The sequence below is a fragment of the Branchiostoma floridae genome, chromosome 5 (genome assembly GCF_000003815.2).
Source record: "Branchiostoma floridae strain S238N-H82 chromosome 5, Bfl_VNyyK, whole genome shotgun sequence".
NCBI classification, from domain to species: Eukaryota; Metazoa; Chordata; class Leptocardii; order Amphioxiformes; family Branchiostomatidae; genus Branchiostoma; species Branchiostoma floridae.
In genome coordinates this window covers 22889779-22903080 of record NC_049983.1, presented here as the reverse complement: position 1 = coordinate 22903080, position 13302 = coordinate 22889779, and the positions used below count along the sequence as shown (strand labels likewise).

Genomic DNA, 13302 nt, shown 5'->3' with positions numbered 1-13302 from the left:
AGCCGCTGCTTTAGTGAATTGCGCATGTGGTATATTGAGCGGAGAATACTCTTAATTTGGTAAAAGCAATGCCTCTTCTTCAAGTAATGATTAACGCTACCTTTCCGACATCTTTTTTCCACCTATACATAAAAGGGGGGAGGTTTGCTTAAACCTCCCCCCTTTTCTGTAAAGTCAGCTCAAATGTAACGGAAAGACATCGGAAAGATTGTATCTGTTATATATAGCTTTCACACAGGAGGAGATTTTCTTTTCTTGGTTAAACTTAACACTCAAACACAGCAGGAGCTATTCATTTGAAGCCGCTGCTTTATTGAACGGCGCATGTGGTATATTGAGCGGAAAATACTCTTAATTTGGTAAAAGCAATGCCTATTCTTAAAAATAAACGCTACCATTCCGACATCTTTTTTGCACCTATACATAAAAGGGGGAGGTCTCCATAGACCTATACTGATAAGAGTATGTAAAATGAGATCAATTGTAACGGAAGGGCAATGAAAAGATATCATCTCCTATTGGTAATTTCCACCTTAGAGAACCACGAAAATAAAAAAAGGCGAAGGTCAACTGATTGTATGTGAACGTATGGTCGGTTCAAAGCCTGTAGATGTTTTCTGTACATAAGCAATGACCGTTTCATATACGGCACATATAAGGATGCTTAAATGTTATGTAAAGATATTACATGTATTTAATCTGCCTTAACGAATACGGAAAGGTTACGGAAATGTAAAACCATGGTTTCCGTGGTCTTTACGATACCGTAAACTCTGCGGAAATATTTTCCCACCTTTAGGCTACATTTAAGTATCTCGGAAAGTATGCTTAAATATTCGTTTTCGTGCTGTGAAACCTGTGTGTGCTGGCTTTTAATGCTGAGGTGTGGAGCAGAACGAGAGTTTCCAGATTTTATGTCATTTTCTGTTTTTCGTGAATTTTTTTTTTTTTTCAGGCAGGAACAGAGAAAGACGATGGCTTGGTTCAGGAGGCTGTGTTGGGGTTTTCTGCTACCATCTGTTTTAGTTTGCATGTGTATGAGTGCGTACCTGTAAGGCGTGGTTCTGAGTTGTGGACACGCGTGGCCCAGATAACCTCCCGTAACGCGGCTCGCTCGCATGTGGAGGCTGGGCGGTGTGAAGATGCGTATGTCTGTAGACTTGTCTGTCTGGGACCGGACCTGTTGCCGGGCGCCCGTCCCTTCCCATTGTCTCATGGTTCACGTGTTGTTCATGCAGGTTTGACGCTCTCCCCCTCCAACAACAGGGACGCGCGGGAAACATCACCACCCAGCGCCGGCACAAGCCACCATCAACCTCACCAGATGTGCGGCCCGATAGGACCCGTTGGTGGCCTGCACAAGCTTTAGCAGCAGAGAGGGCTCAAGACGCGCCAGGAAACCTGTTAGCCGAACAGTTAGGCTGTGATGTTTTATGTTGTGAACCATGTTCTTTGTGCTGAATATAGTGCTACAAGGGACAGCGGTCAGAGGATCAGGGTCGACTGGCGCTCCGGTCCCCGACACCGCCCAGCCCCTGCCGGTCAGCTAACCCCGCCGACAACTCAAGGAACTGTAAGTCATTTTCCCCCTACTTTTCGTGATAGATTTTGACATGTCGTTTTCCAGTGCGATGGGGTGCCGCGGGATGCTGGATGGTTAGGAACTAATCGAGTAACCCTGTTTTGAGATTGGTCTGACCAAGAACGTCTTTGGTCTGACGCCGTTTTTTAGCACGGCAAGATATCATTCAGTGCGATGGGGTTCCGCGGTAAGCTGAATGACCCCCCCCAAAAAAAAAAAATGTGCAGTTTTTCTTCAGCTCGGTGTGACGTTTCCAGTGCGAAGGGTTTCCGCGGAAGGCTGGACGATCCGAGAAATTGTGTTCTTTTTTTCCTTTTCGTGATTTGTTGTGATATCATCCAGTGCGAAGGGGTTCCGCGGAAAGCTGGATTCTTGGAAAACCCTAAAAGTTGTGTACGCTCTTGTTTGACATTTGGCGATTTTATCCAGCGCGACGGGGTTCCGCGGAAGGCTGGATAACATGCTATGCGGGAGTGTGTAAGGACTTGGTCCGGACTGAGGCTTGGTTGTAGTGTTTGTGGGACACGGGCATAAGGAATGGAGTGAGCAATATGTTTTGCGTTTTTTGAAATTGTGCGCATAGGATCTTGTTGTTTTTCGGAACATTGCGGATTTTGCCAGATGCACTAGAGAGCTCCCTTTATGGGACATCAGAAGGGCGTGGTTCCCATAGTCGACGAAAAGATAGGATAGCATTCGAAGAATTTTCATTCCTTCCTGTTTTCGCTCAACTTTTGTACGTGGAGAAATTTAGATCGGTATTCTCGGCGTTGATTTTCCCTCAGTTTTCGAAGCGCGCGCTGCGGCCGATTAGAGTGGGTAAGCGTTGTTTTGACGAAGTTCAGAGAAGAACATGATGAAGTGTGGGGGACAAGTCGAGAGATATAAGAAAGGGATTGGATGGGTAAGGGGAGAGGAAAGGCGAGAGAGTGATGATAAGGACGGGAAGACGGGATGAAGATAGGGAGTGATTTCTAACAGTATTCAGGAAGAGGAAAGGAGCGAATAGATACCTCTGGAAAGTATCATAGTAGGGAGGCGACGAAGTGAAAGCAATTGAATGCCGGAAATAGGTAGGAGCATAACAGCCAAAGAGGGCTGGGGCAAAGACGGCAGTTTTCCGCATCACTTCATACCGGAGGATCAATGGCGAACAGGACAAATAGGATACTATTTATTCTGTTCGCCCATTGGTCCGATAGGGATGACGTCACTTCCGGTTACCAGGTATATATATAGAGGTGCACACCTGAGCACAACGTGCATGCTGCCAGATCCTCCGTCCTCGTCTGGGGCCTAAAGCGAACCCGCCCACCCAACCCTCGACATGTTCTCGCTTCGGGCGGTGCTGGGTGCCCGCTATACGGCGGGCGCATTAGCTCACAGACAACTTTAGGCTTCAGACGGCAGTTTTCCGCATCACTTCATACCGGAGGATCAATGGCGAACAGGACAAATAGGATACTTTTTGCTTGATGCAACTTTCTTCTAAACTCGGGTTGCACAGGGTGCAACTTAGATTTTGAGCCTCAGAACTTTTCGATTTCGTTGACACAATAACATTATTATAAATTGTTAATAATTCATAGGTCAATTTTGTAATTTTCCAATAGAATAGAATAGAATAATGATACTATTATTTTTAACTTTATTTACTTGATTTTTAGTTTGAAACAAACATGAGTAATATGATAGTAAAAGGTTATGTATGCATGTATGTATAACCTTTCTTTCAGAAATTAGTGAATTGTAGGTGGTGCAACTTGAAATTCAGTTGTGCAACCTAGTTTTTACCACAGGTTGCACACTGTGCAACCTGGCTCAGAAAAGGATTTTGTACACTGCTCTCCAAACATATTTTCAGTACTTTGAGTGCCGAAGGCACAAGGCGTCGCAAGCGAGATAAGCACTATTGTGCAATTCAGACTTGGCATAAAAGTTTTAACTGCATTCATTAAATTGTATGATGAACAACAACAACAAAAACTCACAGCAGGTATTGTTTCAGGTGATCTTTAAAACAGGACTTGGTTAATCAAAAGTATAAATAGTAACAAAGGTACAACAGAGTGTAAGAAACTAACCACTTGTGTTATAAATCATGAAATGGAGTATGTGCTTGCACTTACAAGAGTGTTTGTTTATGAATAGGGCATACATGTAGGACCAGAAAAATCTATTTGGGTCTAAATTAAATACACAGACTTATCTTGGACTTGAAGAAAGCAAACATTACCACTTCATAAATTCAAACCCAAAAAAGACATGCAGTTCAACAGCTGCTAACTTAAAAACTCACGTGGAATTTGAACCGTCATCAACATTGATGGGTAACATTATGTAAGAATATTCCCCTATTGATGGGATGCACACAGTTAACAAATGTGAGTTAAATACTTACAAAACTTCTAGTGACTACAGCAATTCTGTAGGATACAGCTGTCACTGATATTGTCTAGAACAAACAGTAAGAAACTGATAACTGAAATGTAGTCCCTTTCTACCACTTTCCAATTAAGCTTGAACAGCAAATTTGTTCTTCTTTGATTCACAGGTCCAAATGTCACAAAATAGCCTTTATCTAAACAACTAATGAATAAATCACATTTAGGTTAATGCTACACTAGTCAACATGTTCAATGTTTTCAGATAGAATCTGTGTGAACTGTCTCATCTTCATAAATTTTTTCTTCACACCTTACTTACTAAATGCTAACTTTCAATTATTCAATCAATGATATTCTTTGTTAAACAACATCACATAGTCATAGAGCTGTGTATATAAACAAATCTAGAACTGTACCAGTACCAAAATAATTAAGGTCAATTTTCAACTGGCATGTTATCAAAATTGTCAATCATTGATTCAGGATTTCCTCATCTTAATTTTGGTGTTCACAAGTGAGCTAGGGACAGGTAGTACCGTACAGATACACCAGGTGTTCAGGTCCAGACCTGTACCTTAACAATTTTACAGGTACGAGTTCAAGTACTCAGACAGCCCTATCAAGTCATGTTAACAATCAACACTGTCCATTGATTTGTTTGAACCTTTATTTATTCATGAAAGCTCAAATCGGCCTGCAGGCTGCTTTTCATTGAGGTCATGAGGGAAGAAGCAAGGGTCAGACAAAGTATATAACAGAGATAAAGTTACATCGTGATGCATAAAGTTACATCGTGATGCAATGATGGTTAGCTCTGCTTGCTTACTTCACACTTATTCATGGATTGTGATCTCTCAGGAGTGTATGATACTATGTTATACCTCAACCCTTCAATATAGTGACACAAGCTTGGTCAAACAGACCCTTGGGCATGGTTGCCACCTGCTCAATAGACTCGTCTTCTTCATTAAGCTGCAAAATCTTTGTTGTTCCATTGCTATCACTGTCCAAGCCACCATAGATGTAAATCTGCCCACCAAAGACAGTCATACCACATTTGCGTCCAATATTAGTGTTGAATATTACAGTCCACAAGTCTTCTTCCGGCTTGTAACACAGCAGTTTCCATCGAACCCCAGCAACATAGATGCTACCATTGAGAACTGAAGCTGTAACATTTGAGATTTTCCGGGGCAGGTCCCTTGCTGTGTGCCACTGGGAGTTACTGAAGTGGAACACTGTAGATGTTGCATGCCCCTCAGCATCAAACCCACCTATCACATATATGCTACTATCTACTACTGCAACTGCATGGTGGTACCTGGGCTGTGGGAGTGGAACACCTTCAGTCCATTTGTTCATCAGGCTTTGGTTATAAACTTCCACACTTGCTTCTACAACTAGAGTTGATGATGAGGGGCTGTTTCTGCCACCAATTGCATACACTTTACCTTGCAGTACTGCCAGCTTGCAATAGGCCCTACCAGTGTGCATCGGAGCAAGTTTACACCACATGTCAAGTTTTGCCTGATAGAGCCAAACGTCCTTCTTGCAACAAACCCCACCACACACCATAATGTCACTTGTGCCCAAAACAGCCACAGCAAATCCACGGTCCTTATCATTCATTTTTGTCATGGAAACCCAACTTGTGACCCATTGTGCAGACGAGTGTGTCATCATTAAGGAGTTGTTGCAACCCGAAAAACTTCCTTCTTCTAACTTCTCACACCCTCCAATGACCACCACTGCCTCCCTCAGACCACTGGCATGGCGGGGACGGGTGCGGGGTGACTGGACCTCCCCTGGGAATGCCTGATACCTCAGAACTTCAGACACAAGGTCCGGACAGCACTTGCGCAGTGTCTTGTCAGTTTCCACCTTCTCCAGGAAGTACATTTTGTCCATCCAGGGGAACCTGACCAGTTCCATCAGCTCTCTAATCTCCTTCTTCCTCTTCCTGGTGTCATGGTTGATCCAAGCCATCACTGCTGTGTACACAGTCTGTTCAGGAGCATTCAGGTGGTCTGAGGAGATGAGCTTTTTGAGCTGCTCCTTTGTCAAGTCAAGTAACTCCGGTGTCTTGCTGGCTGCAGAAAACTCTTTCATGGCATACGACATTGCATCTGCTTCCAGGACGGGGTCAATCATGCCACCTAAGCTTACCATCTTCATACAGTTCTTGACACACAGACTGTCCGATAGGAACTTTGTGCATGCATTCTTGACTGATAGAATCTGGAAGAAGTTGGCTGCTTCCATCAGTTCCACAGCATTGTCTTCGGTGATCGTCACCCTTGACGTGTAGGCGTAGTTAACAATAAGCTGCAAGGCACTGGCACTCTGTTCTTCGATGGTCACCTTATGCTCCTTGCTCTCGAGGTGTCCATTGCAGAACATTGCGCGGAAATATGCACTGCAAGTAGCAAGTACATTTCTGTGGCAGGGGATTTCTCTCCCGGAGACACACAGGATGACGTCCACCAACATGTTCTCCGATCGTAGTTCTTGCAAACCCTGCAAGAGGGCGCTCGAGTGTGTGTCATGGCAGAAGTCAAAGGATGTCTGTGACCTCTGTGCTGATGCCATCGTAGCCCAGTTCTGCAACACAAGCTCTTTATTAGTTATACTTCTTGACATGGAGGAATGCCTCACTTAGATAGGTCAATGCAATTGCATAACAAGGTAATCAGAGATGCCAGACCCATAGACACACACACATTTATAGTTATACATGCATAGTACACACACACACATGCACACACATTCACACACGTACACACACACATACACAAACACACACATACACACACACACAAACGCACACAGTACACACACACACAAACCATATGTACATTCACACACCATTCTGTGTACTGGTTTAATCTTATCCGTATTAACATAGCCAAAGCAGAGCATCATGCATATGACACAGACACACACACAAACACACATAGACACACACACACACAAACACACATAGACACACACACACACACACATTCATACACGCATAGTACACAAAAACACACACATTCACAGACGTACACTGTACACACATACACATTCACACAAGTACACACACACACACTAACACACATGCACAAACGCACACACAAAAACCATATGTACATTCACACACCATTCTGTGTACTGGTTTAATCTTATCCGTATTAACATAGCCAAAGCAGAGCATCATGCATATGACACTCGAAACTCAGACTCCAAAACATTGTACACATCTGAATATATAAATAATATCATGAAGATGGGCAGTACAATGCATTCAAACACAACTTAGGTCACAGTGTACAAATCACCGTTAGGTATTATCAATCATCAGTACATTCACATAACAAGCAGAATCGATTCCTATCAGCTTCCCCCGGCGCCCCCCTCCCCAGGATGCAGCCGAAAATTGACACTGATCTCTCTTTCTTCTCAGTTTCAAGATCGGCTCTGGAAATGTGGTAACAACATGATCTCATTCTTACCGGACACTGTAAGCAGTTCTAGCTCCTGTGTTCCGGGAATGAAGCAAGTTGGGCCCGTCAGACGACCTGGTCAACGTCTCTGTGAGCCGCGTCAGTCAGTATGCGAGGCAAGCAGGGCAAAATACGCGGGAAACTTTCCGGAAGGTCAAACGGCTTATTTGGCAAAGCCCATGTTATTGGTTGAGGGGAGAAAGTGGTAAATGGCAATGCGTATTTCAATACATCAAACCTCAAATCTTTACCCCCACCGCAAAGCTTGATTTGTCCAAATTTGATTTGGTTAAAACAGCTCGAGTTTAACTATGGCAATCTAACGAGCTTCAGCCAGAAGACTGTCATGATACCAGGATTTCACCCCCTGTCCTAATGGATCAGTCCACTCTGTTAAATATGGAGGTCAACTACAGGTCAAAGCATGCCATATAGGTCATATTAATTGGCAAGATTCTAAAACTACGTATGCATGCTTCAGTCCCTCCAGCAGAAACCTCTACCCTTGTGATCATGATTTGCCCAGGAAAAAAAATTATCTAAAAAATAAGTCAGTTCGATTCGATTCCAGGCTGGCCTAGTCAATTATTAAAGGTTTAATTAATATCCCAAGACTTTGAAAATTGTAACATACTTACAGTAAAGTAAGTACTGTACACACTGTTTCTTTATAGCGTGACATTTGCATTTGGAAAATAAAACCTTTTTGAACACACCAGTCACTTAACTGTGATGAGGGTCTGCATGGGGGGGGGGGGTTCCTGACAATGCTTTACGCTAAATTCAGGGAGGCCAACAATGCTTTGCACTAAATTGAGATGGTCAACAACGCTTTACATTAAATTCACGAAGGCACGCAGCATTTTACAATAAAGATTCAATAAAGTCAGAGGCCCACAACGAAATGTTGCTGACCTACGACACCAATTCTAGGGCGATCCAGGGGTATACTCCGCCAGTGAGATTTTTGAGAACTTTGACTCTCTGAAATGCTTTTCCCTGCACTTTGATGGGAAAATTTAGGTTAATGGCATATCTATTGACAGATACATAGGGGTTTAAAATTTACAACATATTTCTATCAAGTCGAGCGCCGAAAGCACAAGTCCTGGCAAGGGAGGTAGGTGAAATTTTGAAATCCTGACCCTCTGAAACACCATTTCCTGAATTTGTTTCTGGTTGTTATTTAAGTTAAGTTTAATGACATTCCTATTATTTTCAGCACTTTAAGCGCCGAAGGCGCGAGGCGTCGCAAGGGAGATAAGCACTAACATCTTCAATTGTGCAGTAAAGACTTGGCATAGAAATTTTAACTACATACATTTAATTGTATGATGACAAAATAAAAACATAACTCACAGCAGGTATTCTTTCAGGTAATTCTTTAAAACAGGACTTGGTTAATCGATACTGGTTAGAAAACTACAACAGAGACAGAGAAACGTACCACATGTGTTATAAATCATGGAATGGAGTATGTGCTTGCACTGACAAGTGTTTGTATATGAATAGAGAATACATGTAGGACCAGAAAAATCAATTTGGGTCTTAATCTAAGACACACTTGTCTTGGATCTGAAGAAAACAAACATTATTACTTCATAAATTCAAACAAAGAAAAGACATGCAGTTCACTTGCAAACCTAAAAACTGACATGGAATTTGGACTAGCATCAACATTGATGGGTAACAGTTTGAAAGAATATTCCCCTATTGATGGGATGCACATAGTTAACAAATGTTAGTTAAATAATTACAAAACTTGTAGTTACTACAGCATTTCTGTAGCTGTCACTGATGTTGTCTAGAAAAAAACGTTAAGAAACTGATAACTGAATTGTAGTCCTTTTCTACCACTTTCCAATTAATCTTGAACAGCGAAGTTGTTCTTCTTTCATTCAAGGGTCTAAATGTCACAACATAGCCTTTATCTCAACAAATAATGAATAAATCACATTTCATTAATGCTACACTAGTCAACATATTTGAACATGTTTTCAGGTAGAATCTGTGTGAACTGTCTCATCTTCAAACATTTTTCTTCACACCTTGCTTACTAAATGCTGACTTTCAATCATTATGATATTCTATGTTAAACAACATCACATAGTCATAGAGCTGTGTATCTAAACAAATTGACCTGTACCAGTACCTAAACAATTACGACAAATTATCCGTAACTGACAGGTACCCAACTGTCTGTAAGCGGTAATTTTATCTTTGTACGATACTTCACCGTACAACCGTATTTCACTTGAGTCTCAAAATAAGCCCCTTTGTAAGTTTTCTTAATTTCTAACCAGCAGGTTATCAAAATTGTCATCATTGACTCAGGATTTACTCATCTTAAGTCTGAAAAAATGCAGTCTGAAAAAATGGTGTTCACAAATGAGTTTGTTTACCTCACTTGTTCCACCTCATCATAAGGATGACAAATGATGATGATGATGATTGCTCATGTACGTAGTCACCTGTACTTAAAAACAGTTTTACAGGTACAGGTTTAGGTATGCAATCCTATCTAGTAATGGTAATAAACAAGACTGCCCATTGATACAATGTTGGTCCCCTTTGCTTATCAACATCTTACTTCATACTATGGCATGAGCTGTGATCTCTTAGAAGTGGTGCAGGGTACTCAGTTACAACTTACACCTCAACTCTTCAATATAGTAACACAAACGTGTTCAGATAGACTCATGGGCATGGTTCCCACCTGCTCAAGTGACTTGTCTTCTTGATTAAGCTTCAAAACCTTCCTTGTTTCATTACCATCACTGTCCAAGCCTCCATAGATGTAAATCTGCCCACCAAAGACAGTCATAGCACATTGGTATCCATTACAAATGTTGGCTACTACAGTCCACAAGTCTTCCTCCGGCCTGTAACACAGCACCTCCGAGGGATGCCCAGCAACATAGATGCTACCATTGAGAACTGAAGCAGTTATGTAAAAGAACTTCACAGGCATGTCTCTTGCTGAATGCCACTGGGAGTTACTGAAGCGGAACACTGTAGTTTTTGCACCGTATTCAGGGCCACATCCACCTATCACGTATATGCTGCCATCTAGCACTGCAACTGCATGGTGGTACCTGGGCTGTGGGAGTGGAACACCTTCAGTCCACTTGTTTAGGCTCTGGTCATAGATTTCCACACTTGCATCTACTCCTTGAGGTGAACTTCTGCCACCAATTGCGTACACTTTACCTTGCAGTACTGCCAGCTTGCAATGGAGCCTATCTGTGTGCATCGGAGCAAGTTTAGACCAGGAGCCAAGTCTTGCCTGATACAGCCAAACGTCCTTGCCCTGCATCCCACTAGACACCATAATGTCACTTGTGCCCAAAACAGCCACAGCGAATCCATCATCACAACTACTCTTCATTTTTGTCATAGAAGCCCAACTTGTGCTTGATGGTGCAGAGGAGTGTGTTATCATGATGGAGTTGTTGTAAACCGAAGTATATACTCCTTCTTCTAGCTTCTTACACCCTCCAATGATCACCACTGCCTCCCTCAGACCACTGGCACGGCGGGGACGGGTGCGGGGTGACTGGACCTCCCCTGGGAATGCTTGATACCTCAGAGCTTCTGACACAACATCGGGACAGCACTTGCGCAGGGTCTTGTCAGTCTCCACCTTCTCCAGGAAGTACATTTTGTCCATCCAGGGGAACCTGACCAGCTCCATCAGCTCTCTCATCTCCTTCTTCCTCTTCCTGGTGTCGTGGTTGATCCATGTCATCACTGCTGTGTACACAGTCTGTTCAGGAGCATTCAGGTCATCTGATGAGATGAGCTTGATGAGCTGGTATTTTGTCAAATCAAGGAACTTTGGTGTCTTGCTGGCTGCAGTAAATTCATTCATGGCAAACGACAGCGCATCTGCTTCCAAGACGGGGTCAATCATGCCACCTAAGCTTACCATCTTCATACAGTTCTTGACACATAGACTGTCCGATAGGAACTTTGAGCATGCATCCCTGACTGGTAGAACCTGAAAGAAGTTGGCTGCTTCCATCAGTTCCACAGCGTTGTCTTCGGTGATCGTTACCCTCGACGTGTAGGCATAGTCAACAAGAAGCTGCAAGGCACTGGCGCTCTGTTCTTCGATGGTCACCTTATGCTCCTTGCTCTCGAGGTGTCCATTGCAGAACATTGCGCGGAAATATTCACTGCAAGTAGCAAGCACGTTTCTGTGGCAGGGAATTTCTCTCCCAGAGACACACAGGATGACGTCCACCAACAGGTTCTCTGATCGCAGTTCCTGCAAACCCTGCAAGAGGGCAGTCGAGTGTGTGTCATGGCAGAAGTCAACCGATGTCTGTGACCTCTGTGCTGATGCCATTGTAGCCCAGTTCTGCAACAAAAGCTCTTTATTAGTTTTACTTCTTGACATCAGGAATACCTCACTTAAACATCTTCTTGTCTGCCCTTTCCTGTCCGAACCATGCACCAAGGAAGACCTGGAAGCTTTGACCCCCAGAGGAAGGCAGTGTGTGGATTATTGGAGTGGAACAGTGTAGTGATGACACGACGAAGAAGACTTAGATAGGTCAGTCCAAGTGCATAACAAGGTAATCAGAGATGCCAGACCTCAACTACTTCATGAAGGTCAGGAAGATACACATACACAAACAAACACACACGCACACACACACGCAAACACAGATACACATAGACACACACACACACGCACACACACAGACACACATGCACACACACACACACACATGCACAAACACAGACACAGACGCACACACACACACGCATAGTGCACAAACACACATGCATATTCAGACATATACAAACACATACATACACACACACACACTAACACACATGCACAAACGCACACATGCACAAACACACACACACACAAACCATATGTACATTCACACACCATTCTGTGTACTGGTTTAATCTTATCCGTATTAACATAGCCAAAGCAGAGCATCATGCATATGACACACACACACAAACACACATACACATACACATACACACATGCACAAACACACACAGTACACACAGTACACACACAAACCATATGTACATTCACACACCATTCTGTGTACTGGCTTAATCTTATCCGTATTAACATAGCCAAAGCAGAGCATCATGCATATGACACACACACACACACACAAACACACATACACACACACTAACACACATGTGGACAACAACACATGCACAAACGCACACACAAAAACCATATGTACATTCACACACCATTCTGTGTACTGGTTTAATCTTATCCGTATGAACATAGCCAAAGCAGAATATCATGCATATGACACTCGAAACTCAGACTCCAAAACATTGTACCTGAAACGATCAGTTCAGTTCAGTTCAGTTCACCTTTATTTATACTGATAAGCTGATCTGATATACTGATCTGAATGTATATTAAAAACAATAATGAAGATGGGCAGTGCAATGCATTCAAACACAACTTAGGTCACAGTGTAAAAATAACCGTTAGGTATTATCAATCATCAGTACATTCACAAAATAAGCAGAATCGATTCCTATCATCAGCTTCCCCCGGCGCCCCCCTCCCCAGAAATATGCAGCCGATCGTTGAAAATAATGACAGTGATCTTCCTTTCTTCTCAGTTTCAAGATCGGCTCTGGAAATGTGGTAACAACATGTTCTTACTCTTACCGGACACTGTAAGTGTAAGCAGTTCAAGCTCCTCTTTCCCGGGAATGAAGGAATCAGGAGCCGTCAGACGTCCTGGTTTCTGTGCGCTGAGTCAGTCAGAAGTCTGCACGGCAAGCCGTGCAGAAAGCGCGGGAAACTTCCCGGAAGGTCAAAGGTTATTGGAAAGCCTGTGTT

The 13302-nt window shown here is 43.0% G+C and overlaps 2 protein-coding genes across 2 annotated transcripts; both read right to left on the bottom strand.

Annotated features, from left to right (window-relative positions):
* Positions 1-3579: 3579 nt before the first annotated feature.
* Positions 3580-7570, bottom strand: LOC118416080 (kelch-like protein 24). The gene is made up of 3 exons (XM_035821137.1): positions 7464-7570; positions 4768-6570; positions 3580-4623 (listed from the first exon to the last, which is right to left on the bottom strand). The coding sequence occupies exon 2, from the start codon at positions 6556-6558 to the stop codon at positions 4852-4854; it is 1707 nt and encodes a 568-aa protein (XP_035677030.1). The 5' UTR covers positions 6559-6570; positions 7464-7570; the 3' UTR covers positions 3580-4623; positions 4768-4851.
* A 2279-nt stretch (positions 7571-9849) lies between these two features.
* LOC118416506 (kelch-like protein 24) lies at positions 9850-13208 on the bottom strand. The gene is made up of 2 exons (XM_035821627.1): positions 13129-13208; positions 9850-11817 (listed from the first exon to the last, which is right to left on the bottom strand). Exon 2 carries the CDS (start codon positions 11803-11805, stop codon positions 10111-10113), a length of 1695 nt encoding a protein of 564 aa, XP_035677520.1. The 5' UTR covers positions 11806-11817; positions 13129-13208; the 3' UTR covers positions 9850-10110.
* Positions 13209-13302: the final 94 nt, after the last annotated feature.